This window comes from Columba livia, chromosome 2, assembly GCF_036013475.1.
Source record: "Columba livia isolate bColLiv1 breed racing homer chromosome 2, bColLiv1.pat.W.v2, whole genome shotgun sequence".
NCBI classification, from domain to species: domain Eukaryota; kingdom Metazoa; phylum Chordata; class Aves; order Columbiformes; family Columbidae; genus Columba; species Columba livia.
In genome coordinates this window covers 123709131-123736745 of record NC_088603.1, presented here as the reverse complement: position 1 = coordinate 123736745, position 27615 = coordinate 123709131, and the positions used below count along the sequence as shown (strand labels likewise).

Genomic DNA, 27615 nt, shown 5'->3' with positions numbered 1-27615 from the left:
TCTAACCCATCGGCACAGCCAAAAACTGGTAGTATAATAGGATTGTGCATTTCTGAACACAGGGACAATGTGAGGTGGGGTCATATTACTTCAGAGACACCAGACATAGTGTAACGAGTCTCGCCACAGACCCTCAGAAAAGCCTCCGACAAGGAGGCTAAGAGCTTGCTGGGGGAAAGGTGTAATGCAATCTGGGAAGTTAGCCCCATAAACTGATTGCTGTTAGAGGTTTTTCAAGGGCTGCACCACCCCATAAAGAAGATTTTTTGTTTTAGTCCTCAAACATCCGTTTCTCATTCTCTTTGTGAGAAATGCAAACTGCTCTATTTAAATGGCTTTGGAGGAAGAGGTTTAGAGTTTGTGCATAGATCAAATGGATTTTCTTTCCCAGTGATATTATTAATTTGTTGTATTTCATAATGAGTTTGAGTGCCTTTGAGCTTTACCTCTGTTTGAATTTAAAGGTGCATTGGTTACAGCTCCAATGCTCAGAACTGCTAAAAATGGAAGTTAGAAAGTCTTTGGTTTTGTATCCTAGAGGGCTGTGTGATAATTGCTTGTGTAAGTCACCTTCTAATTCCAGCAGAGGTAACCTTTGAGTTAGTTAGAAAGTTATATATAAGTTCTTAAATAAATCTGAAACTTCAATTATATATTTTCCATTTCTGGTCTCACCTTCATCAAGAGTTCTTAAGCATTCCAAAGGGCTTTTTCATTAGCCAAGAAAGGCATCCTATAGTTAAAGTTGACCAAGAAAAAATAGTATTTATGCTATTTATTAAAGGAACAGGGAGAGAAAATGTGCTGACCATTTTTTTCCTGTTAAAAGCATGGAAATACAGTAGTTTTGCACCACTGTTCTCCAACGCATCATTATAAGGTCAGTGAAAACATTTTCACTGATTTAAGGGACAGCCCTTGGTGATTATTAATTGAGAAACAGCATCATTCAAATGATTTAAATATCTTTTACACACTTCAAAGATTTTAAATTAAAACCCCATTCTGAAACAAAATACTCTAAAATTCCTAGAAATAGCAAATATGTTTTGTTGGTGTTTAATTGTTTCCTTCCAGTGACTACTGTGCCATTCTATTCCAAGAGAAACAAGGAGCAAACACGTTTTTCAGCGTCCAGCTTTCCAGTTCTCACTCGTGCCTACTTCGTTCCTCACCTCATATATGTACACACTGGCAAAGAAATCAGTTGGAAAGAGTACTTTTCTTTCCCCGTTTCTTTAATACACAGTATAAATACTATTTTTCCCATTCTTTCTATTTTGACAATTTTCTGAAGGTAAAATCTAGGGTCCTAGGATGGGTGACTTAGACCAGAAGTAGCTGAAGTCAGTGGGCAGAGTGGACAATGTTCATGGAAAAGAAGAATCTCCTATTTTGATAGCAGGTTTCTTTTGAAACCTCATCTTCTGTGCCCTAAAGCTGCTCAGTAAAGGCAGTGCTGGAGGCTGCCGGGACCCTGGTTTTGACAGCAGGATCCCAGAGTTGCCATGAGGGAGAGGATCTGCCATTCCATGCTCTGCAGGCAGGAAAAAACACCCCCAAGATACCTTGGGCCAGATCTGCAACACTGTGGGAACAAATTCAAAAATATGTCTGTCGTGCTTGTTCACTCTGTTCCTTTCTGTGTACTTTTCTGACAAAAACTGGTAAGGACAAACTGTATCCTTGGCATTTATATGCCATAATGCTGCATGATTTTGACTCCACATGCAGTATATGCTGCAAAACAGGGTTAGTCAAAACTTACCAGAATCAACTATGACTCTTTGTTGTTCTCCGGGGTTCTGTCTCTGCTTTACAGTTGTCTGCACCTCGATTACTTCTGACTGGTGGCTTTATAATGATTTAATTATTAGGAGTTGCCATCCATCAGTGTATTTGGTTAACACAAGGTTGTGTAGCTTAACTAAAAACAAGTATAGAACTTACTGTCCTGATTGACCTCTGTCTTGCCTCACGGTTTCTGAAATAGCACAATACTGAAACTCATCTTCGCTTGCTGTATTTCAGATAGGAAAAGAGCATGTGGGCCTAAAGGCTGTAACTGAAATTCTCCAGGACATCCAGTACAAGGTAAGGCATTGTCTGAAGAAATGCTTCCTTCACTGACCAGAGAGAAAGGGAGCGAAGGGTCTACATGGAGCCAAGAGAAGGTTTTCGGATGTACCTGTTGTAAAGCCACATGTGAAAGCCATCATTTGGTGTTCTGCATCAGAACCTCAGCATTTTACGGTATTCAGATAAAATACAGTCTTTGTAGTTACTTCCTTTTCTGGTGGCCAAGAAGTTTGATCTCTTATGCTAGTAACTGATTGCAAATACTGCCTTTTCAGTGATTATCACAGAGTCAGTGTGAATGCAAGCACTGCAACATGCTTAGTGAACACCAGCAGCAGTATCTTCAAACTTATCTGGTTTTAATTTGTAGTGGAAAAGAATAGATGAACTGAGCACCCATATTAACTCACAGTGGGTAATCAGCAAAAACACAATGCTGCCTTGTCAGGTGGATTATGTCTGGTGATCCTGAAGGACATGAAGGACGGATAATAAGCCTAGCACTGAGGAGATATGAGTGCTCTCCAGAATGTTGATACTATCTTAAATGACCTTGGGCAAGTTACTTCCATCTCTCTGCTTCAGGGTCTCTGTCTGTGACATAGGAATAATCATACTTACCTTTGATTTCAGAGGATTTTGAAATGTATTAATGAGACGTTCTGTATTGGTCTGGAGAGATTAGACATGCACTTAAGTGGATGCTGAAGTGTCGAAAAATTAGAAGCTATTATTAGAAGGGAGCTGAAAATCTTCTTTCTGTCAAATAATATAGGTTAAACTTTGGGCATGATGCTTAATATTATAAACTCATTTTTTATGAAGGTGTCAAAGAAAACAATAGTGTATGAAACTGTGTAGTTTTATTACTGAAAGGACAGCCAAGTAGAGGAGGGCCATGAAAGGTCTTGTCATTGTGAGCCTGTTATACTAATGACTTTCAGAGGGTCAGCATCAAACATAGTTTTGGCTCACATAAAATTTTCTTTCATTAAATATGTGTAACCAGCTTTATTTAGTAAGTATTATCCACATCAGTCAAGAAAAAGCTCACTTTGGCCCTTTTTTTTTTTAATCTCATTTTGTATGGAACCCCTGAATTTAATGTAGAGAATTTCAAGGCTGGGACCTGGAAGAAGCCCAGGTACTAAAGGCAGAAAGTTAACAAATTGCTGAGATAATCTTAGAAGTAAAATATAAAATAGAATTTAAAAAAAGAGGTGTCTGTGTAGCTGCAAGGACAAATGCAATGGTGATTAAATAGGGGCTCTTAATGACGTTGCTTTGCCGCAGGAACTCAAGGCTTAATGTTATAAGAAGACACAGTGTGTTTTACCTCTCAATTCATCATCATTTTAATAAGAAACCAGAGATGAGATTGATCTGTATTCATTTTTTCAGGGAAAGTCCAAAACAATACCCTGTTTTAATCCCAACTCTTTATTGCCAGGTAGGTGCCTTTGCTTCCTTTTGTGTGGGTGGATTACAAGCTAATTGCAGAGGCTGAGACCATCTTGGTCTGAAGCATAGTCTAATTGCAAGCCTGAGAGCATATCCCTTAAGGCAGTAATGCATTTTGCACCTAGTGCTGCTAACGGGGATAGGGAATTTAGGATTTGGAATTTAGGATGAATCTGCACCTTCATGTTATGAGTGAGATGTGATGCTGTAGTCTCTGCACTTCTGGCAACGCTGCAGCTATTAATAGCATTCTTGAGGATTTATCGTCCCACCTAGAGGGGGAGCTCTGTGTCCTCCTTTCTCTACTTCAGCATAAAATAGGAAGTGTAAGGTTACCAGCTTACCAAGGTAGCTTTTGGCAGCATCAAAAGAGAAGCCATAATGCAATGACATTTGTATTGCATACAATGAGTAGTGACAATGGGCGTTTATATGAGGCAAATATTTCATAAGGAATCCTCCTGAGCTGATTTCCATGGCAAGATCTTTAATTTTCCAAATTATCTAGGTCTGCATTAAACTATATTAATGATATCGAAATAATATTGTTTAGGTTGCAAAGTCAAGTGCTCAGCAATTAGGAATTGCAGGAATTAAGGCTGCCTGTGCCCCTTCATGCATATACATTATAAAAAATCTTTTTGATTGTGTGACCGTAAGTTATTTTTTACAGGACCTCTGCCTTGCAGTTCCTGTGTGATGCTGATCAAGTCACCTAAACCAAAATTTTCATAAGTCATCTCTAACTATGTGTTCCTCATTTTCTAGGTGCCCGACTTGAGATCATGGGGTCTGATTTGCAGAAGTGCTGAGTGCTTACACCTCCAACTGAAGTCAATGGGAGCAGTGCTCTGACTGCATTAAGTGCTATAGAAAGTTAACTACTCTGAGAAATCAGGTTCTAAGCATCTCATATTGAACACCTCAGATGAATAGATGCATTTGACCTTAACTCCTCTGTGCCTCAGTTCCCCAGCTTTAAAGTGTGGGGGTAATCTGTCCTTCCTCACCGAGCTGGGATGTTGGAAGGATAAATTAATTCATGTTTGTGAAGCACTCAGACACTGAAGAAACGAGTGCATTAGAAATATGAAAAATGGGAAAATGCGGTCCTTCTAACAAGCAGGATTTGAATAGCATGGGAGAAAGAAGACCAAGGACCGCATTTTGTACTGAGAAATCCAAATGTTATTAGATGCTTTTCAGAAGAAAATCATCCATCTTTGCAAGTAAATGATGAAAGGTTCTCTAGAAAAGACATAGGTGATCATATAACAAGATGGTGTCACAATGCATGCACAGGATGGGCTGAATTAATTCTTGCAGTTCTTAACTTTTGAGTGTTTGATAATGCAACTTGCTCTCAATGGATTTGCTGTGTAACTCCCTGAGAAGGAAAATTACACCAACAAACCAAATCCGTTCACTGGCAATCACAGGGTTCACTAGCAAGATTTAATTGTACTGATATTCCTCTGAGCTAGTAGTGAAATGGCAGTAACAGCTTAGGTCAACCAAGCAGGTTTATTCCTTTCCAGTCTTCCATTCTGTCCTGGTCAAGCTAGTCACAACCTTCCTCTTAGCTCTCCGTGCCGTGATTAACCACCCTTTTCCTCCCGTTCCTCTCTAGGTTTGTTTCTTGTTCCCTCTTTTACAACCAGGCAGTTTCCTCTCTGTACTCCTTTAGCTGTGTCAGGGAGTCATTTGTGAGTATGGCCTCCAGCAGCAAAGGGCAGCCCTGTGCAGTCTCACTTATGAAGTGTGGTGTGACTGGAACCTTTGAGGAACTAAAATTAAAATCGTTAAAATGAAACTTCTATGTAGAGGTAAACTCTGCTTGGACAAAAAATTGCATGTTTTCTTGTTAGGCAACTGTTTATTCTAACAGTTATTCTATTTATACACCTATTAGTAAGTTTGTAAACTTATTAAAATAAACTTATTCTTAAATAAGCCTTGATTTTTTTCACCTGTGAAATTCCATTCACTTTTCCACACCTAGAAGGCACCAGTGCATCTCAAAGAATGTCACAAGAACTGCAAACTGAAATGTTTGGCTTGAGCTGTTTTCACTGTTTTTTAGAAAAAAATAAAGAAATTCATCCTTGAGACAAATAATAAATGTAGAAGTCAGCTAAAATTTCGTGACCACAGCCCCGCTTCATTCAAAATGGGATATCTCTTGGAGCTTTTGACACTAAGAGGAGTTCTTTCCCACTGTATTATTACATCTATTTGCTATGTTAGTTTAAGGAGTTGTGTACATGTTATTTTTCATTATGTATGAAGTGGCATTTTTATCTTTTAAATACTTACCTGCAGGGGGTAGTTACTGTAATATAATGACCACAAGCTCATGTACATTCACATGAGAAAGTAGCGGACAAAATTTGACAGATTATCAGTTCACACCTTAGCTGACTCCCTACTAACTTCACCATACGAGCAAGCCCATGGCTATCATAAGCTGTCATAATTGAAAGACGTAATTACCTTCCTTAATGTCATTAAAATTCCACATTTCTTTTAATTTCAGACCCTCTTCTGCGTGACTACTGGGTGTATGAGGGCTCTCTGACCATTCCACCCTGCAGTGAAGGTGTCACCTGGATATTATTTCGTTATCCTCTGACCGTGTCCCAAGTGCAGGTAACAGCTGTGCTTAAAGTGGCCTTGGAATATGGTTATGAGCTAAAGGTTATAGCGTGCAGATACATATATCAGGACATTATATCTGTTCTCCTTGAAGATCCCATTAGATCAGTACATGGCTTTTCAAGTAAAGGTTAAGCCTTTTGAGTCACTGAAAGCAACGCAAAGGTCAGAGATGAAAAACCTTGTTACCATTTATCATCTGCATTTAAAATAATTCTTTATTTAAGTGAAAGAAGAAGAAAGAAAGAAGTCAATGGGCAAAAGAAGTTCAGTTCTTTGTAATTGTAAGCTTTCAAATATCACTGCTTTTTGATGTTAAAGGAACAGAAAAGCACAGGAGGACACTATGTCCTGGAGAATGAAAAATATTAACATAGTACAGGCTAGCTATATTGCATTGAACTATATTTAACACTTACCTTGCTCTTTTTAAATTCTGTTTTATAATAAATGTCAAATGGAAACTACCTATTTAAATTTCATTTCACACGTATGTATTCTAAAGGTATTTTTTTTAATTATATCTGACAGTCATGTGAGCCTTTCTATAGAAAATATTTGAAATCTCTCTACAAATAAGCCCAGTAAAACCAGTGAAAACACTTGATGAATATTTTCCCACAGTCTGTGAATCCCAGCTGGAGGAATGTGGGTTTAATTTAAGTGAAACTATTGGGAATCCCTGAAGCTGAATGCATTAATTTTCATTGCCTACTCTGAAGCATGTGCAAACAGAAGGGAAAAAAGTATAAAAGGTGATAATTCAGTTTTGAATCATTTCAGTTTTAATAACCTGAAATTTTGCTAGGAATCCCAGCACAGTATTTTAAAAAAATTAACTGTCTGAAATTGGCAGTGTTTCTTTTCATATGAAGAACAAATTCTCATTCTTACAATAGGATAAAAGCAACAGCTCCCAATAAGCTTATTGGTATGGTAGCTGCAACTTCTATGTGTCCCATCATGGATCTGGTACTTACATGCTTATGAAAGGATAAGTCTTGTGGCTGCTTACTACTGAGTAAATGTTGGCATTATTAGATGCAGAATAACTTTTAAAGACAGAATGCATTTTGTAACTTGGCAGCTAGTTTTCCAGATATGATATGGATAAATAAGAGGACTTGATCAGAAGTATAAAGACCATAGTGATTACACTGAGATATTGTATGATGTTTTATTTCATGCTAGTTGCAGATTTTGTAGTCTCTATTCCAATTTTAATCTCTATTTTAATGCAATCAATGCACGGAGGAGGGCACAGTTCAAGCCATCCACGTGGTAGGAGATGGTGAGAGTATGAAAGGAAGGGGAATTAAACAGAGAGGTGCAACTTTAGTTAATATTATTATGTACTCATTTACCACAAGAAAACAAGATGTTGGAATATGTTGTGAAGGGGATAAGTCTCCAGAGGAGAATACTGTGCCTGGGAAAAAAAGTGACCCATAGTGTGTGGGTAAAAGAATGTGATTTGTAACCATGGCTGCCTTGGGGTGAGGGGTAGCTGGCTTCCGTTGCTGTGTTACTTTGACTGGTATAAACCAATCCAACAAGAACACTGCAGTGATGAAGGGCACACAAGTCATGGAGGGGCTTTTTTTCCTGCCACTGACACAGTATGTGGGTGAGATGTGGCACCTGAGCAGGGAGAGATTGGACCGGATTTATGCCAAGATGGTCCACAAAACTTTGTACTTGTAGATCAGCATCAATTAGAAGAAAAACCCTCACTGCTAGCTATGAATGCAGCAGCATTAGATTTAAGGCTGTGCAGAAAAAAACTTATTAAGCATATTAAGGACTTTGGCCAAAGTTGAATAAAATTTTTACTTATATCAGATACTGCTTTCAGATGTCAGGTGATAATAAATATGAGGACAAGTAAGTGAGAGATGATGATTCTGAGATTCTAAAGTCAAAAGGGACTGAGAGTTCTCCAGGATGCCTAAAATATTTTTGGGATGCCAGAATATTTCGTTACAGTGTAGACATCCAAGATTTTAACTTGTAATTAGCATTTTGCCTGCAATTATCTGGTCTCTTTTGTGCATGTGAGCATTAGTGCCTATGAGGGATTCCATTTAAGGGGAGATTAGAAATGCAAGGGGTTTTGTCTGTGGAAAATAAGATGTAACATAGCATATACCATTCTGAATCATCCATGGAAAGCTGGTAAAGGCATTTAATTTTATTAAGCTTGCTTGTAGTATTAAAGCATAGATTTCTGTGCAAATGCATTTCTAATGGATTTAAATACATTATTTTTACATGTGTCATTAACTCGTAGAACTTTCTTATGTGGGATACTAATGAACATAGCTAATGAAACTTCAAGTGACTTCTATAAATACTAGTAGCATCTGTGGTTGTAGCCAGTAAGAGACAAATTCGAGGCTTTCTATTTTCATCTTTCAGTCCATAAAATAATAAACTTTGGAGTGTCAATAACAAGTAACAATAAAGAACAACACAGTCTGATATGGAAGGGGTTTTATTACCTTGCTCTGATGAAGCTAGTTAATATATTTGAGATAAGATACTTATTCACATTCTCATTTTCTGTAATTAACATAGCAGTATTGATTAGCTTAACAAACTGTGGGTCATAAGGTGAAAAATGAATAAAATTGCAATTCTGGTTCATAATCACTCATTTATTTTCCCATTTGCTTATTTTGAAACAATGCCGAAGGAACTACAGGGTGTGTCAATAAGATGGACCCCATTTGAAATCACTGTATCTCTGCAACCATGAACCGCCCGTGAATGAAACTCTTACAGTCCATACAGCAGGTGGAGAGAAAATAGAGCATTTATGAAAAGGTTACTAAAACTTGATAACTCATTAAACTGCTGTAAATTTTAGTGTAATTATAACATGTTGAGCCCATCTTTTTGATTTGACATAGGCATAATAGGCTGACCATTGCAAAGTAGAGAATCTTCTTCTGTTTCTCTTGAAGGCATTTGTAGACAGTAAAGTTCAACTCATGAGTTGATTTTCTACTGAACTAAGTCAATGTTAAGTGAAAGGAGATTCATCTCCATATTGCACCTCACTTCAGCGGCTGGGATCTGTGTCTGTTGATTATATGAGTAGCAAAAGAGCAAGCCAGGGCTGTAGCACCAGGATGTGCTTTCCTGGAGTCATTTTCTTCAACATGAAGCTTCATTTCCACCAATGAGCTGTTTCCTTCGTGGGTCCTTCTGTGAGGTCTGGATAAAGCGTGCAGGTACCTCTTCTCCCCTGGAGTATAAGGGCTTTGCAAATCTGCTGCTTGGAGTTTTATTAGTGACCTCATTGGAAAGGTGCTTATCTGGAAAGCTGCAGCCTGTATTGCTCTTTTTGCATATTCCTGCCCTCTTTTTGTGGGTTTTATCATTCTCACTTTTCTTGTGTTGAAATATCCAACCCAGAAGGAACTGTGTTGATTGCTTTTGTGAGACACCTCACCCATGCATGTACACTGCTGAATTGCAATGGGAGAAAATAGAAAACTCCCTCCTATTAGGCCAGTAAAGAGCAGGAAATTATTGGAAAAGACTTGCTTGTGCTTCTCTCTGCTAATTTTTTTAAAAAATTGACATATGTGAATAATGTGCTTTGTGATTCACTGAAATACAGATAAAGTGCATTGTCTAAGCCACTCAGAGTAGGGATTTTAAACGATGATGCAGCGAGGAGCTGTTCTGAGGTACTCATTGTCAGAGTAAACTGGTTTTGTACTGGACTGCAAGGTCTCTGGTCCTTTTGTCCACCTCATTCACAATCAAGACCTCCTAAAGGACATAAATAGTAACTAGCATACAGAGCTGGAATTCTGCAAAATTTATGTAGTGTGTGAAATAAAGCCTCTGAGAGGTTCATGGTATTCTGTTCACTGGGAAGCAGGTCTGTGGCCTGGGAAGGTATCATGGAGGCACGTGAAATTTTCAAGCAGAAGGATAATGCTTCTATTCCTCATACAGAAGAAACCTTTGTATAGAAAACATGCAAATTCTTTGTTTTGTGTGTTCTCTTCTTCAGCAAATATTTAAGTGAAAAAGAATGCAGTATTCAGGATCTGAATACAGGGAAGTGGTAAACCCATTCTCACAAAATTCTACAAAATATAAACTAAAAGCTTTTACTTCATAGAAATGTGACTATTAACATTGTGGATTTACCCCTTCGCCATTTGGAATTTGATCCTGAATTTCGATATGAACAGGCCTAGGTCATCCTTAGTGTCTTCTGGGCATGAGAAAAACTTTTATAAATGGCTATTCCTTTGGAAAGTGTGTGAATATCCAAGGGCGCTTAGCTGCGTGCCTCTAAAAATATCTATTTCCTTGGCAGTCCTACAGGGTGTACTTCACAGCTCTGACTTGTAAGGGGTTGCGAGTAAATGATAAGTGTTCCATATGAGTTGAAGAAGAGTGAGTGGGGCACACATATTGCCTAATCATGTGGAAATTTAACGGAGAAAGTAGTGTCAGCACCGTTAGTGTCCTTTTCTGACAGAAGCACTTCTTAAGGGTGAGGCAGAGCACCATGTGTATAGAGGATCAGTGTCACAGGGGTCTGAACCATGATGTGAAGGACTGAACGAGGAGGCTGATGATTGCCCCTTGGAGTAGGGCTACATTTCTTGACTGCATTAAAGACTAAAGAGCAGGCACAGGGATCGCGTCAGTCCTACTTTCCTGACTGAAGAAACTGGAAGCTGCTTTCTCCTGGAGAAATATTTCACTGTGGGAACTGGGGCAGAGCATTTGTAGTTATAGTAGGCGACAGTTCACAAACGCCAGCTTTGCAGAGAGTCTGCTCTTCCCTCTCCTTCATCTGTGTTTGAAGTCTCTCATTCTCAGAAGATCAAACAAAAGCCACATTTTTGTAAAGAGCTCCTTCCTAAACTACAATTATTTCAGGCTTTCCGGAGTTGATTCAGATGGTAAAAGACAGTATCTTTACAAAACTCATTCAGCAATTTACCAGCACATGACTCCTGAAGGCTTTTTCAATTCCTAGCCTGTATTGGGTTTGTTTTCAGTTTGCTTTAAATAAACATAAAAACCCCAACCTTCCAAAATAAGGATCTGCCTCTAAGAGCACATTCAGGGAGCTTTACAGTTTGATCTGCTTTTCATATTTTGAGTCTAAGCTGTTGCCTTATATCTCAGCTGCGGGAAGCTGAGTGTTGATTTCCAAGCACACTGTTTTTTGGGAAGACATGACAGAGCAGAACTAGCCTCTAAATCAAGTAAATAAGTCTGGATCAATTCTGCTGTAGAGCAGAAAGCAATGAAGGCAGTTGTCTTCCATGTTGCAGTACGAAAGTATTCTCTAAAGACAATATAAGAATAAAAATACCGTTACCTGCTGTTTAGTACCTCATTTCTTTTAATTGTGGAATCACACTTCCTTTCTCCCTGTAATCCTTCATAGAGTGCTTTTCATGGAGAAATTCACTCTCTGTAATTTCTTACGTGATAAAATGATTAAATACTTCAGGTTCCACTTCACATTCTGTGTAGCTTCAGTTTCCAGTGACAGCTGAGCTGGTCAGAGAGGTGTCCCAGGGTCAGTACAAGAGCAGAGGCTCGGGCCAGGGAGGCCTTTCAGCCTTCAGGCAGGTTTGCTGTATCCAGCTAAGAGAGTTTGCCAATATACCACAGCAAAAACAATCACAATTTTGTTAGTAGTTTAACTACTTATTTGGAATACCAGACTCTTAAAGATGGCACTGTTGAACAATAAGGTCTGATGTTACTGAGATACACATGGATTTTCTCAATTTTTTATTGCACAGAGCTTGATGCTGATATGCTGATACCAGCGATGGAGATGGAAGCTGCTCATATTCTTCCCTACAACAGATTAGGTTTAGAAAAATCTCAAAGGAGTCTATAAACCAGAAATATTTTTCATTTGCACCAACTGAAATGTTTTATGTTGATTTTTGACTGTATTTGATTTTCTGAGTGCACTTAGCACCCACATCTACAGAAATTTTGGAGTGGTATGTTGTTTTGATTGAACAAACCACATTTTCCATATAAAATGTCAACAGACTTCTTCTAAAGCTGAGAGTCTTTTCAGAATTCTCCTGACTTAGAAAATAATTTTTATTTAATTGAAGCGACAATTTTAGGCAATAAATAAATCACTGGAAGAAATTCAAAACAATTTATAGTTGACTAAATTATTCCTGAAATGCGCTTCTTTGGTGAAGACCAGAATGATTACTCTCATGTCACAACTGTGAGATTGATTAATAGTATGAAATCTACAATGGCTAAGAAAGTTACAGATCCTGAAATAAGTTACGCAAAAGAAAGGGTGTTTACCAAACCATCTGCATGAAAATTCTTATTTTTCTCTATATGTTAAATGTTTTGACAGTACTAACAACTATTTAAAAATGTTATTAATGATGTATATTGACCTTAGCATATAGTGCCTGAACACTCCAATTTTCAAAGCTGCAGAAGTGGCTGGGCAGGGCTTATTTTGATTATTAAACCCATATTGAAGAATGTGTCTCAGCATCTTCATGTCTGTTTTTCTGCCTTTCAGATAGAGGAATTTCGTAGGCTGAGGACCCATGTTAAAGGTGCAGAACTTTTAGAGGGCTGTGATGGAATCCTAGGAGATAACTTCAGACCAACTCAGCCACTTAGTGACAGAGTCATCAGGGCTGCATTTCAGTAGCAGAAGAGGGAGAACAAGAGAAATAAATCTTTATTCAGGTAAGTAGAAGATTAGTGGAAAAATCAAAACATTTAAATAATTTTCATAGGGGAGATTTAGCTAAAGGAGAAAATGCACTGAGTTCATTTCAACTAATGTTATGATATATTGTCACAATTCAAATTTTGACACTGTACCAATTTATTTTATCTCTAGTATAATAGTTTGGTTACTATTTGTTCTTTAGTGGCTGGAATAGTTTGGTTACTATTATGTTCTTCAGTAGCTGGAATGTAATATGTGATTTAGTTAATTAAAATGTTTATATTTACTTCAGTAGGCAGTGGATCACACAGTCAGATCACAATTACTTCTTGTAGCTTTAAATTTCTCCTACTGCAGTGAGCAACAGCACAGCATGGTTAGGTTATGTGACAGATTCCCCCACTAACTGAGGTTCACTGTTTGATTTCTTACTGTGTTTTAGAAGACCGGTCACTGGTGAATCTTTCTACTGTTATCTGTTGAAAACCGCAGTGTAGTTCTGGAGGGAGGCCTTTCATTCTCAAAGGAGGCCTTTTTTTTGGATCCCTTCTCCCTGCTTCACAATGCTTCTCTTTCCCAGCCAGACCAAATCTTGAGCAAAATGAGTGCAGATAAAAGAGGAAACTTATTAACTTCTGTCATGGCTAATTTTTAGTATTTCAGTCATTGAAGTAGTTGCTACTTCTCAGTGGCTCAGAGAGCAAGAATTTAAGGATGATGTTGTATTCAGTGCAAAAGGGTTAATACACAAGTGAACCTGCATTATCCCCACTTGAGTTATTAAAACCTCCCACATCATGTTCCCCTAGCCTTTGTCAAGTAAAGGTAAATTCCCTCAATACCCAACAGTTATTCCTAAACCTCATTATACTTAGTCAGTCAATGTTTTACTATAGTGAAAAACATGGTAATGAGATTCTTAGAGAGTTAAAGAAAATTTGCTATCAAGACAACTAGTTACCTTGAAGGTAGTGAGTCAAGACACCGACATTCATGGCTGATTTTGTAATGAAGTGACCTTAGCTTGATACACATAGTAAGACAGCTAATGTGGGAAGTCTTCAAGAAAAGAACAAATCTGTTCACTTGCTTTCTTTAATAAGTCCTGCTACTTTTTAACATTGTAAAATTTTTCATCTACCATCCTACAACATAAATAATAAAAACATTGGGTACTCTCCATTACCCTATTTTGCTGGTAGGATCCATTATATAAAAGTGTCAGTTTCTCACTCAGCACATTTCTTCAAAGCCGTATGCTCACAAGAGAACCAATACATCTAGAGTTTCACCTGGAGGCATGCTGCTGAAAGATTTTTGATACACACTTTTGGGTAAGGACCTTTATTTGTACTTTAAATTTTTGCCTTGTCTACGTTAATGGTGGAACTCCTTAGTTCACATCAGGCTCTGCTGTAGAGTTAAGCCTCTACAGAGCATGCTCTGGGTCTGACCACCAACTTCATATGAAGTTAACAAATGATCAGGCAGCAGATAACCCCTTAAAGAGATTAATAATTTGATGCTTCCAAAAATGGATCCATTAAAACTAAGTGGGATGATCATCTTTCCTCCTGCATGTGACAGAAATTATTAAATGGGCTGAGATAGTGGCCAACAATTTCATGGTCTTTCCATACAGCATAAGCATTCAATATGCATCTAAACATTTCTAAAATAAGGGTTTATTTGTATTTTATAACCCTATTTAATATCTGCATTCCAGATTTAATCTAAGAAAGTGAAACATTAGTCCCTGTATTAATATTGTTTTCTCATTCCCATATTTAATTTTGGACACATCTCTAAGCCCAATTCTCAATTACATGGTTCTCTGCAGTCACCGAGTGTCGTCACTTTAATCTTGAAATGGATGATTCAAATTCATCCTGGCTTCTGCATAGAAATTACTTGGGAAAATTGTAGCAATATTAAAGTACAGTTTTTCTCAGAGAGTGAATAATACCTTCAGGCCAGTGCAGGTAATTCACGTTTGTAACAGTGAAATTACTTGACATGCTGAGTTTGAATTTTAAGCATGAAAGGGTTTCCTTTACAATGCTGGAATTGAAATGTAAAAATTTCCCTTTTGCTTTCATGTTCGAAATTTTATTACATTTGTCAATACTTAAAAGTATTGTTTTAAATAATAAGATTTATCTTGGCCATGCTTCACAAAATAATCTGCAGTTTTAATTCTCAAATGATAGAATTTTTAATGTAAAATGATAGTCCTCACTGTAAGGCTATGCTAATTACGGACTCCCAAGCACTGAGAAAGAACTGTGACTCCTGGTGTTGTGTAGCCCACAGGAGAAATGGCACTTGGCTCTCTACACCTGGCTGAGTTATTTACCAGAAATTCTTTTGCCCAGTTAGTTTTGAATGCATCAGTCCAAATAGCACTAAACCAATCAAGGGTTGACAATATGTCCTTGGTATTGGGTTTATCTCTGGGGAGCTGGATACTAGATATACAAAGTGTAAAAAGAAATCATGTGCTTTTGATCACCTTTCTTCTATGGAAAAAGGGAGAAAGGGAAGAAAACGATCCTGCCTATTTGTAGTGATTTTTTCACAGAGTTCTCTCCAGGAAGAAGATTTTGAGTAGCAGGAGCTGCTCACACAGACCTCAGGCATCCTCAGAAAAGACACTTGTCCTAATTCATGGGAATGGGTAACGGACCTTAAACTGGGGCTGCTGATATGGGCTGTATATTTCTGTGAAGACTCAGTAGCAGATATGAAGGTACTAGTTTGCAGGGTGGCATCTGCATAGTGATCCAAGAGGGAGCATGTCTTCCTTTCAAAGAGGAGATTACCTTATATTCTAAAGGTCTGGCATGTCTTGAATATTACAATTACTAACACACTGGTGGACCTCTTTTCTGACATGATGTACCTCTGCCAAGGCTGCTGGAACTCCTGTTAATAGACTTTTCAATATTTTCTTTTATTCCAAGCCAGTGTGGTACAGCCACTTGAAGGACTCCATGGCCTCATCATTCTGTTAGGGAAAGGAGGAGACAAATGTTTCCAGAAGTGTTCAGTAGACATGAGTAGAAAGAGGTTGCTTGAAAGGTCTAATTCGTTTTGACGGAATCAAAATGCAGGCTGTATGCATGCTGTGCTCAAAGTCTTCAGAACATCTACTCTTCAGCATTGGTTTAAACCATGATGAAACTGAACCCTATGTGGCTCATGATCAATTGGCTTATGTTGATCTTTGATGAAATTTACGGTAATTTGTCAAATTGAAAGCAGAGGTGACACAAACGAGATATGTTGTGGTGTGTAATCTCAGGTAAAGAACTGATTTTTTTTTTTTTTTTTAATGTTCCTTTATTGTGGGAAAGCCTGGATCTGGAAATATCACCCTTCAGTTCTAGAACAAAGTTTGGCCAGGCACTAGAGGGAGCCTTCAGGAGGATGAAACTTGTAGCTTCACTGCTCTCTTTAATGCAGTGGGCTTTGTAATAAGTTTGTTGCTACCTAGTTGGCCTCTTCTGGCTCTGATTTTTCTGCTAAAAATGCATCTGTCTTGTTTAGCCTGGGGTTAATGCACCTTTAGACTCTCTCGTATGGGTGTTTTTGAAATACATCCCTTACAGAACAGTCTTTACATCCTTTTTCTCCTGCAGTTGCCAAAGTTTTCACTTATGTTTCCTTCCAAAAAGCCATTATTTTTCTCATTTCTAACCTCTTTAAATCATATCCAGTAGTGACAGATTCAGTCAGGTGTCAAGGAATTTGGAGGGAAAGCTCAGTGCAGATTTGCTTTCAGGCCTGCAAGGTGCAAAAATTGAGTTCAGTTTTAGACAGTGAAGAACAACAGAATCACAAAATAGTTGCAGTTAGAAGGTGCCCCTGGATACCTACTAGTCCAATCCTCTACTCAAAGCAGCATTAACTACAGCAGGTTGTTCAGGGCCACATCCAGCTGGGTTTTGAATATTGTATGGATGAAGACTCCACCACCTCTTTGAGCAACCTGTCCTGGTGTTTGACCACCCTTGCAGGAAAAGATTTTTCTTAATTTTAGATGAAAATTCCCGTATTTAAGTTTGTACACATTGCCTCTTCTCCTTTCACTGGATACCACTCAAGAGTCTGGCACCATCTTTTATACATGTTCTCATAAAATTGTACACATTGATGAGATCCCTCTTGAAACCTCTTCTTGAGGCTGAACAGTCCCAGCTCTCTCATCTTTATCATCTTTGTGGCCTGTTGCTGGACTCACTCCAGTGTGTCCGTGTTTCTTTTGAATCAGGGAACCCAGAACTGGACCCAGTACTCCAGATGCTTCATCATTGCTGAACAGAAGTGAAGAATCATCTCCTTCTACCTGCTGGCAATGCTTTTCCTAGTGCAGCCCAGGAGGCTTTTGACTTTCTTTGTCATGTGGGTGCATTACTGACTCATGTTCAATTTGTTGTTTACAAGGACTCCCAGATCATTTTCTGAAGGAAAAAAAGAGAAAGGATAACATTGTGACTTCATCAGTGTTACCACAGATACTTCATACTTGACTCAGAGCCATTGCTGTGGGCATCAGGCTATATCTTGATAATCTCAGGAGATGTTGGAAAAAGATTTGTAATTCTTATTGTTATGCAGCAAAGCTCACCCATGGAGACAACAAATGCTACCACTCCTAGTAATCAAATAAGGAGAACATTAAATCTTCTGTTTCATTAAAGGCTAATATTTTGGCAATTTGAGTCCTGACTCACTATTTTTTAACATGTGTATTGTGAGTATTCCAGCAGGCTATCATGTTTTGGGGCTTGCCACCTTACCTAATGTATAAGTACTTTTCCAGTGGCACAGAAGACAGCATCATTTGTGGTTTCCAATGGTTTTATTACCCTCTCTTTAATCCTTGTTGCTTCCTATCTAACTGATTTGATAGACATCCCTTTCTCCTCTGTTATATCAACGGAACAGCTTTATCTCTGAATGAGCAAGATGTCTGATTTCAAACACCTGAGTATCAACTTGAATTGATGGTGATACTGAATTCAGTATGACATGCCTCCATGTCTTCATCCCTTTATACATCAGGGTGTATAAGCATGATTCCATGTATAGGATAATTAAATGGCATTGCTCCTATTTACTATGAGGAGGTCAAATAAATACCTGTTACAGAAGTCATTGAAATCATTGAGACTATTGAGAAGGCAGTAAGAACTAGTTCTAAAAAATAGCTAAAATAATATTGTAAGAATATTATCTTTTGAAAGTGATAAACTTTAATTTATTTTCCACTCAGCATAATTAATAAACTAAGGAATTTTATTTCCAGTGTCTTGTCTGAAAAGTGCACATCTCAGACACAATTTATTTCATATCTGTGAATAAAGAATTGTCCTTCAAGTGTGATGATGGCTTATACCTACTCCATCTATCTATGTACATTACTCCAGTTCTCCTGAACATTTTTTTGGGACTGATTCAGAAACTCCTGAAAAAGCATCAATTTGTATATACACAAATGCATGTACACATTCATACATACACATACGTATTTGGTAGACTTCAGCTTGTAAGTAGCTCCAAGTTTATCCAATGTCCCGTAACTTAGGATAGCAGAAATTAATTTGGATTAAAACCCATTCTTAATATAATTACCATTTTCCTAGTCGTACATTCAAGATTAGAGGAAAACAAATAAATGACATCATTAAAATACCAGGCTTGTGCTAGGCCTGAGGAACAGGAAGGAGTAATTTAGGGTGAGAGGAACAGAGACTGATACTGCAGAGACTATCTGCGTGAAATTGAGAGCTCTGAGCAGAGAAGCAGAAATTAGCACAGCATTAGTTTCACAGCGAAGAGAGGGAGCAATGTGATGACTGTAGCCGGTGCATTTAGGGAGTGAACAGTGCAAATAACTTGCTTTTGAAGCTGCTGAGCTGCTCTTGTGGCACAAAACTACACTGCTCTTTCTGTAGGACATTGGACAGTGTTGCCAGTGGGAATGAGCTGGTACTAAACAAGTAGTGGTACCCTCCCCTCTGTCTGGCACTGCATATTGTATGGTAACTACATTACAGAATATGAAGGGAAATTAAAATACAGAGTAAGCTATGGAGCTGTGCCTTGCCTTTGAGAAACAGAGGGAAGAGTAGCAGGATGCTCTGGTCTGTATTTCTTCACCTAGGCAGATCTCGGTTACCTTTGCATTTCAGTGGAGGTTTACTTTACCAGTCAATGTATACCTTTATTCTCAGTTTACTAGTAGCCTTTGTAGTTCATGAAGTTCAGAAAGAAGTTTCTCTGCTGACGTTCCAGTACTTGGGGATTTTATGCTTTCCTGTTGTGTAGATCCAGAGCCAGAGTGAGCTTTCAGCAGCCATCATTAGGCTACTATGACTATTCTTCTCTTCTTCCTGGTTTAAAAAAAACCCACGAAAACCCCAAAACCAACACAAAGATTATCAACACTAGTTCTTTAGAAATACAAACACCAATTTCCTAGATTTGATAAAATACAAGTATTTATGCTGCTTCTGTGAGTGATTTTTCATCAGTCATTGTTTGCCTCCATGAGTTTAGGTTTTGTGCTTAAAAGGTGCTTGGTTTAATTGTTAGGTTTCAGTCTTTGAAAGAAACTCAGCTTCGTGTTATCAACAAAGCTGACTGTTGTTCTTCTGTTTTTAAGAGCTTATGTATAGTGCCCAGCACTCTGCTGCCACTTCAGAGTACTTGAGAATGTGCTCACCTTTGAATGCGAGACTATAGGACAGAGGGCTAAACACCTTTGGCTTTTGACCCACACACCATAATCAGAGACCTGCTGGAAACACACCAAATCTTTTGGAGCGTTCATGGGACCAAGAGCTCTAGGAATGGCTGAAACATGGTGCGTTTTCAGGTTGCTTCCCACTACTTCATTGTAATGGGAGGGGGTGCGCACTGAGATTTTAGGCTAACCCTGTGATGTCAGTCTGACTTGTTTTCCCTCTGCTGAGGATTCAAATTAGTGAGCAGCAAAGCACTTTTGTTGCTTGTGTGACATATCTCTGACACAGGAGCCACAATTTAGGCCTATGGTAGACGAGGCAGCCCAAGAATCGTAGGATGGAAGAGGAAGAAAACCATTTTGAGTTGTATTTGTTTGTAGAATGTAGAATTTGTTTGTACCACATTGGAATTGCCCTTGTTCAGTCCTTTACTCAGCTCTTCTAGAAGTACACAAATATTGGTGGAGGAATGGAAAACAGTTGGAATTCCTTAGCATGTGAAGAAGATGCCAAGAAGAAACAAAATACTGTGTTTCCTTTTCAAAACTAATAAAGTCATAAGGTAGTTGGGGAATCAGACCCTGCTTATGCTTGAAATACAATACTTCATGATGACAAGGGCTCCCACATTTCTTCACTTGTGACTCTCTATTGGCATCACACATTCTTTGCTATCCACAATGCACTGTTAATCATCAGCTTTTTTATTAAAAGCATTCTAAGAGTGTTACTTCCAGCTGCTTACTAGAAACCATGTATGATTTGTACACTGCTACTTGGGATGTGATGATGTAGTTGGGAGTGCCTGTCATAAAAACCACGCTCACAGCATGTTTATTGGCAATTTCAACACAAAAGCTGGAGTCTGAATGCAAACTGAATCTCCACCATGTTATTTTCATTTAAGGGGAAAATGCTGCACATTGGTGCTGAAGCAAAATGGTCGGAAGCTTAAATCATCTTTGATAAAACTACACCTGTTTTTTAAAACATAGAGACTCTAGATTACTACATGTAAAATATAGTAGTGTAACAGCTCTCAAATGTCAAAGACATTATTACTCCATTGGAACTGAGGATCTGGGTAGTTACAGAATTTGTTATTCTAATTATTTACTATTGATTAAAACAATGCAGTGAAAGTATGCAAACAAACTCTTGCTAAGCAGACAGTGACAGTTTGAAAATAAATAGCAAACCAAACCAACAAAGTTATTTGGGTTACTGAAAATGTTTTTGCAACTGATAATTGTCACTCAAGGAAGAAAATACCAGCATTGACTGTTCACAGCTTTATGTGACTAACACAACAATTTATGACAGAGCAGGGCTACAAAGCAAAACCTGCTGTAATTTTTAAAAGAGCTCAAGAGAAACAAAGGTAACTTAAGTTTGTTTGTTAAGTTTGTTAAATGCCCACAGAAACAGATGTAGATTCAATAAATTGTGTCCTTTTAATGGAAGAAATGTGAAGTGCTTCAGGAAAGAAAAGGATTCATAAGGTAGTCGGTTTTTTTAATTTTTCTTAGAGACTATGAATCCATGCCTGACCATACTTTGAGGTGCTGTTTTGGGAAACGTATCAGATAAGGGTGATGTGTGGCTTTGCCACCCATGTGTGGCTTTGCCACCCATGTCCTTTGATTTTTTTAAGCTCTTAAACTTTTTGGTTTAGCCTGCTGTTAAGGAAAAGGAGGCAAGATGCTTCTACAAGGAAAAAATAGAGACATTGTGTGAAACAATAATGATCAGGAACATGGTAAGACAAAAGAAGTGGTGGAAAAGCTCCTCAGAAAGAAAACTGACTACTTTCAAGCAGCAGAACAGTTTTTGATCTTGTGTAGTGATCTTGACCTAAGGCTGCTGCGGTGGGACATCTTACAGTATTTCCTTCCTATCAGAGGGAAAGGCAGATTATCATGGCCATCCTATTTCATTTGCACTTTCTCAACACTTTTAGAAGACTTTGAAAAATAATCCTTTTTACTGAAGATTTCTTATATCTTCTCTTTTAAATGTAGTCTGTCTATTACTTGGAGAACATTGGGACTTTTGGTTCTTAAAATTATACCAGCTTGGCCCTATCTTTGCTCCTGCCACTGTTCCTTGTTTCTGAGACAAAGTTACAGTCTCGCATTTATCCCAGCTTTGTACAAGAAAATTCATTCTCTGTGAAGAATCTAAGTATATAAATATATATATACACACACCATATATATATTTTTATATATATATATATATAATTATTATATGAAGGAATTAGAAAGAAATATTATTAGAAGCATAATGATTTTTTTTGCATTCTGATGACAATTTCTGAATTTTGATTGACCTTGTTAATATTTCTTTTTTTCTTTTTAAACCATGGGTATTGAAATAATAGCTCTCACATATCCCAGGTATATACACATTATGGCTGAAAGCTTTTCTTTGGGGATGGTTGTCTGATCTGTAGAAGTCTGCACCAGAAGCAGTGGGGCTCTATTTAGTATATGTAGGACTCAACCCAAGCAAAGGAGATTTCAGAGGCAGAAATACAATCCATAAACAAGCAAGGCATCTAGGCAATTTTCTGATTATAATACACACGCACATTTGTGCAATTGTAACTCAAATATTATATTTCCAAAACTTTTCAGAAGACTAAGAGAAGCAGATATCTTCGTTTCTACATAGATCTTTAGCCTAAATAGTGTATTACTTGACTACATATATTGTGGAACGGTACTAATAATTTAACATGGTAGAAAAATTACTCTTAAACAAGAGTAAAGGGTAAACATGAATAATGACACTATCAATAAATACAATCAGTCATTTGCCAGACAATACATTAAACATTTCTATAACAAACACAACTGAAATCTCCAGACTGGCTCATAATTAGGCTCCTTTCCAAAAGTAATCCATTAATAGAATAGCTGCCCAAATCCCAGTTCAACTTAATTTCACTGACTTTGATTTTTGGACCAAAAGCATTAAACTCGAACTAGTGAAAAACATACAAAATGTGCATTCAATTAAGGAGTAATTAGATACTCAGTCACCCTTATATCACACTAGGGATTATCCAAGAAAGAAGAGAGATACTACTCACTGCAGTGTATAAAACAGTTTTGTTAATTAGTTCAGCACTAATTGAGATTGAGAAAGTGTCATTGTGTCACAGCATTAGCTTGCCTACGCAGAACCTTAAGAACACAAAGTTTATTGTTTCTTTGAGCTTACTTGGTCAGATTTTTCAGTCTAATTCCCTGATCCACTATCTTCTGTCCACACAAGAGGGGCTTTTCTTTTCACTTAAGGGAGGGGGTTGGTCCCTGCACCCTCATATCAGCAGCCCACAGAGAAACACACCAAGAGTTTATTCCAGAGATGGAGAATAACTTGTTATTATTACGTGTTCTTTAACATTACACCTTTATACCAAACCCTGGGTAGATAAACTGTAACTGTGGCTATAACCAGCCACTCTGTGAAGGGCTTACAGCCTCCCTTAGAAGGTGGCTTTTGGGGGTACTGGACAATAGCCAGGAAACGCATGGAAATCATGGCACAGGTTGTCTCATGGGTGGATGCTGAGTTCTTAACAACGCTGCTGGTGACTGACAGCCTCTACACACCCTTCCTCTTTAAGAAGAAGAGTGGGAGCTCTCTAGAAATGTGTTGACCCTGCAAGCAATTGTAGCCCCAGGTGACCATTTGCACCCAAGCACTAATGGATTTTTTGTGTGTACATACTGAGCTACAGTTGGCAATAAAATAACCACAGGAGCCTGAGGCAACCTGAGCAGCTGATTTTGTAACGTTATGCTGAAGCATGTGAATATGTGTTTGCATGAAACCAAGTATTGATTTATCTCTGCTGCTAATGAATATTGCTGCCATTAGGAGGGTCAAATTGGGTGATTGTTTTTTATCTCCCAAGCTCACCTGACTCCCATGAGAGCTATGTACTCAGCACTTCACTTGGTAGGGCCCCTAAAATAGTAAGTGGTAAAAATTTCTCTGTGACAAGTGTATTTTGCTTTTTATAATAGTTTACCACCATGCTCTCCACATTAGAATCAATTATCTGATTGATTCAGAAAGCCAATTGTGAAGCTTTGTTTCAACTTATTAATTTTACTACTGCATCTAATTAGTTGCTTTTATTGCCATTTCCTCCATTGCTAGTAAATCTTTCAGCACTAGCTTTACCCTAAAAAAGAAGAATCAGGGCCATTATGTCACTGAAGTACATACCCTGAAAGTGCCCCCACCTGCTGTCATGAAATCCCTGCTTTTAGTTTTCCCTGTCTCCCTGGCTGGACATAAACAGTCTTTCAGACCCACTGCGGAGGAATTTCAGTAACATAATTGTTCCATTCTCTTTTCAGAGTGGGGGAGGACAATGCTCCCACAGTGCCAGTGGATGAGAAATGGAAACTTTTGAGGCTGCTGCTTCAGTTGAACCACAAAGCCTGTATTGTTCATCTTCATCTAATTCAGCCTTGATAGACAGCTGTGACAGTTGGTCTGTCCATACGGTCCAGTGAAATTCTGGGAATGGGGCTGTACATTAAAAGAAGAAAACACGTTAAATCTTCCACTTCACACTAGTAGCTATTTTTAAATGGTAATTATCATTGCTTATATAATTTCTTTGCCATAGCATTCAATAGTGGTCTGTGATCCGAATAGTACGAATTTTAAGCTTGGTATGAATATTAATATGTAGGAATACTCATTATTGTTTTAAATGCTAGATTTAATTTTTTCTGTATCATCTCTTGTGCTGTCAGTAACCGTCTTTTCTGTAGAGGGGAGATGCATTCTATAAAGCTAATAAAAACATTGTTTGTTCACAGAGAGTATTCCACAAATTCAGAATTAACTTTGGGGCAGAAAGGAACACTTCTCCGCCAAACCTATGTAGTTAACATGGTTTATCTGAATAAAGCTGAATGACATTTGCATTACTAGGAAGTTTAGTGAAAAAAAGGACAATTCTGAAATAAGGAAAATTAACCAGTATAACAATAAACAGAATAATCTGGATTATTTTCTACTTGGCAACTCATGGAACTTTGCAAAGAAATGTTTAATTCAGGCAGAAAATGATCGGCCTGTGTTCTCCTGTGGATTATGACAGTTTCATTTGTTCTGTACATTGGTGAGGATGGTGGTCTGGGGACCTGCTCTGCATGTCCTGAGCTCACTGCACAGTGTGGGGCTTGCCACATGGGGCCACACGTGATATATCTGACAGAACAATTAAGGGAACGGTAGTCCAAGCCAGCTAGTCAAACTCATATCTTCTGATTCCTGCAAAACACCAAAATCCGAAGGACAGAGTCAGTAATGTGGTGGGCTATAGTTTTGGTCACCATAGCTATTGGTGAGGCCCAGTTTACTAGCATGAGGAGGACAGGTTGATGCAGAGACCTGTGTGAATGGAAGAACACCAGAGGGACAGATGGCAAGCTCCAGGCCAGGGCACAATGGAGGTGCAAACTGGGGGTTCACAAAAGGCAGGTCACTCCCTTGGTGCAGATCAGTGAGTAATGAATCACCAAGTCATCACCAGGCCATGGTTAGTGCAGTGTCAGAGGACATGCCTAATCCACCTCATCAAGTGCTGTGGGGAGAGCTGCTGCTGAATAATGAGTTATGAGTTCTCTGAGTCATTGATGTGTATATTAGGGACAGCAGAAACAACAGAATCCTAGAATTAAAGAGTACCGGGTTGGAAGGAACCACAAGGATTGGCTGGTCCAACCTTTCTTGGCAAAAGCACAGTCTAGACAAGATGGCCCAACACTCTGTCCAGCTGAATCTTAAAAGTGTCCAATGTTGGAGGATCCACCACTTCCCTGGGGAGATTATTCCAGTGACTGATTGTGACAAACCCACATAAACACCACATGTGAGCTGGGTGAGGGGGAAGGGATACTGCTGAATGCTCACGTGTTCGTAACTGTGTGTACTGCAGAAACGTATTTCCTTTGGAGAGACACACAACTTCCCTTGACAGTATGTGTTGCAATAAATGGGTAGAAAATGTATAGCAAGCAGCCCACTGTGAAGTCATCTGTTTATTTTGGGCTTAACAGAGTAGCAATTGGCAAATTGCTCCTTGGGTCTACAGAAACTTGTATTCCTCGTGTTATGTTTAAGGAACTCCCTCTCTACCTGCTGCCCAAATTTAATGAAATATAACAGTATACAGACTGGGGAACGAGGGGCTGGAAAGCAGCTCTGCAGAGAGGGATCTGGGAGTTCTGGTTGATGGCAAGTAGAACATGAGCCACCAGTGTGCTCTGGCAGCCAAGAGGGCCAACCATGTCCTGGGTGCATCAAGCACAGCATTGCCAGCCAGGCGAGGGAGGTGATTGTCCTGCTCTGCTCTGCACTGGTGCGGCCTCACCTGGAGCACTGCGTGCAGTTCTGGGCACCACAGGATAAAAAAGATATAAAGTTACTGAAGAGTGTCCAGAAGAAGGCTATGAAGTTGGTGAAGGGTTTGGAAAGGAAGCCGTATGAGGAGTGGCTAAAGTCACTTGGTTTGTTCAGCAGGGAGAAGAGAAGCCTGAGGGGAGACCTCATCATGGTCTATAGCCTCCTTAAAAGGGAAGGAGGAGGGGCAGGTGCTGATCTCTCTGGCGACCAATGATAGAACCCAATGGAATGTCAGGAAGATGTGCCAGGGGAGGTTTAGGTTGGACATGAGGAAAAGGTTCTTCACCCAGAGGGTGGTGGACACTAGAACAGGCTCCCCAGGGAAGCAGTCATGGCCCCAAGACTGACAGTGTTCAAGAAGAAACAGGACCATGCCCTCAGACACATGGGGGGTTGAAGTGAACTGTGGGGTTGTCATATGCAGGGACAGGAGTCCGACACGATGATCCTTGTGGGTCCCTTGTGACTCAGGACATTCTGTGATTCTATGAACCCCATTACCTAGTCAAGCAATTCAAGCTCCCCGAGGATCTGGTCACCAGAGCCTGGCCTCCTGCCAGCCCATGTCTTGTCACAAGGCAGGGAGGACTGTCTGCATGAAGTCTGCTGCAATGGCCTGTGGGTGTCAGGCTGGACTGTCCGCAGTTACTGACAGGAGCCTCCTCGTTTATCCTAGTTGTCATGTTTGGCACTAAAATCTTGGAAAAAACACTGCAAGACGGAGCCCTACAAGGTGGAAGTAAACTGATTTCTGCTGATTGAAGACTTATTCTGATCTCTTTGCACCCAGCAATGAACAGCAGTGAAAGAATCCTCTGATAGTGGAGTGGAACATGTTCTGAACCTGGCAATTCCCAGGTTATATGCACAGTTAGTTTAGAAGATCTTTTCCCTTTGCACAAAACACATTGTTAACTACTGAGTATTAACTGAGAGGAACTGTAATACTAATACAGCAAATATTGACATTGTGATGAAATCTGAACTAGATTTATTCTCTAAATAAATGTGTTCCTTATCTTGGAGCTGGCTGATATTATTCTGGCTGCGAAATACAGATACATGGCAAAGCAAATGATGTAATGTCTCCACGGAAAAATGGAAGTCCACTATTTCCCTTTCCTGTACTCTCTTCCTGTGTTTGCTGTTCTTTCCCGCATTGCCTTATGCAGTGAACTTCTAGTCATATAAATACTACTACTGAGGAACTGGGGTTAGTAAATTTGTCTCAACATTTGTCAGACTCTTTTGACTCTTTTTTTTTTTCTAGACTTGGCTTTGAAAAAGAAAAAAAAACAAAAACAAACCACTGGTGAAAATACCTATAACTGTATTTTGTCTTTAGAAGTAGATCTAATTATAACAAGCTCATTCACAATACACACCCATTCTAATTACAGACTGGTCAACCCACATTCATGGTGTGTTGGGAAAATTAAATTATTTCTGGTTCTGGTAGAAATTTGCAGGAAGGGCTCTCTGTGTATTGCTTCAGTTACACTGCGC

The 27615-nt window shown here is 38.8% G+C and overlaps 1 protein-coding gene across 4 annotated transcripts in view; it reads left to right on the top strand.

Moving 5' to 3' along the window:
• Positions 1 to 27615, top strand: part of CA8 (carbonic anhydrase 8) — a 67623-nt gene that overhangs the window by 27313 nt on the left and 12695 nt on the right. The window contains exons 5-9 of one of the 4 annotated variants that reach the window (XM_065053621.1): positions 2032 to 2094; positions 3481 to 3529; positions 6077 to 6189; positions 12758 to 12930; positions 24048 to 24517. In XM_065053621.1, coding sequence (XP_064909693.1) covers positions 2032 to 2094; positions 3481 to 3529; positions 6077 to 6189; positions 12758 to 12892 — 360 coding nt within the window. In that variant the 3' untranslated portion in view covers positions 12893 to 12930; positions 24048 to 24517. The other 3 variants (XM_065053622.1, XM_065053624.1, XM_065053623.1) reach the window with 3 other exon arrangements.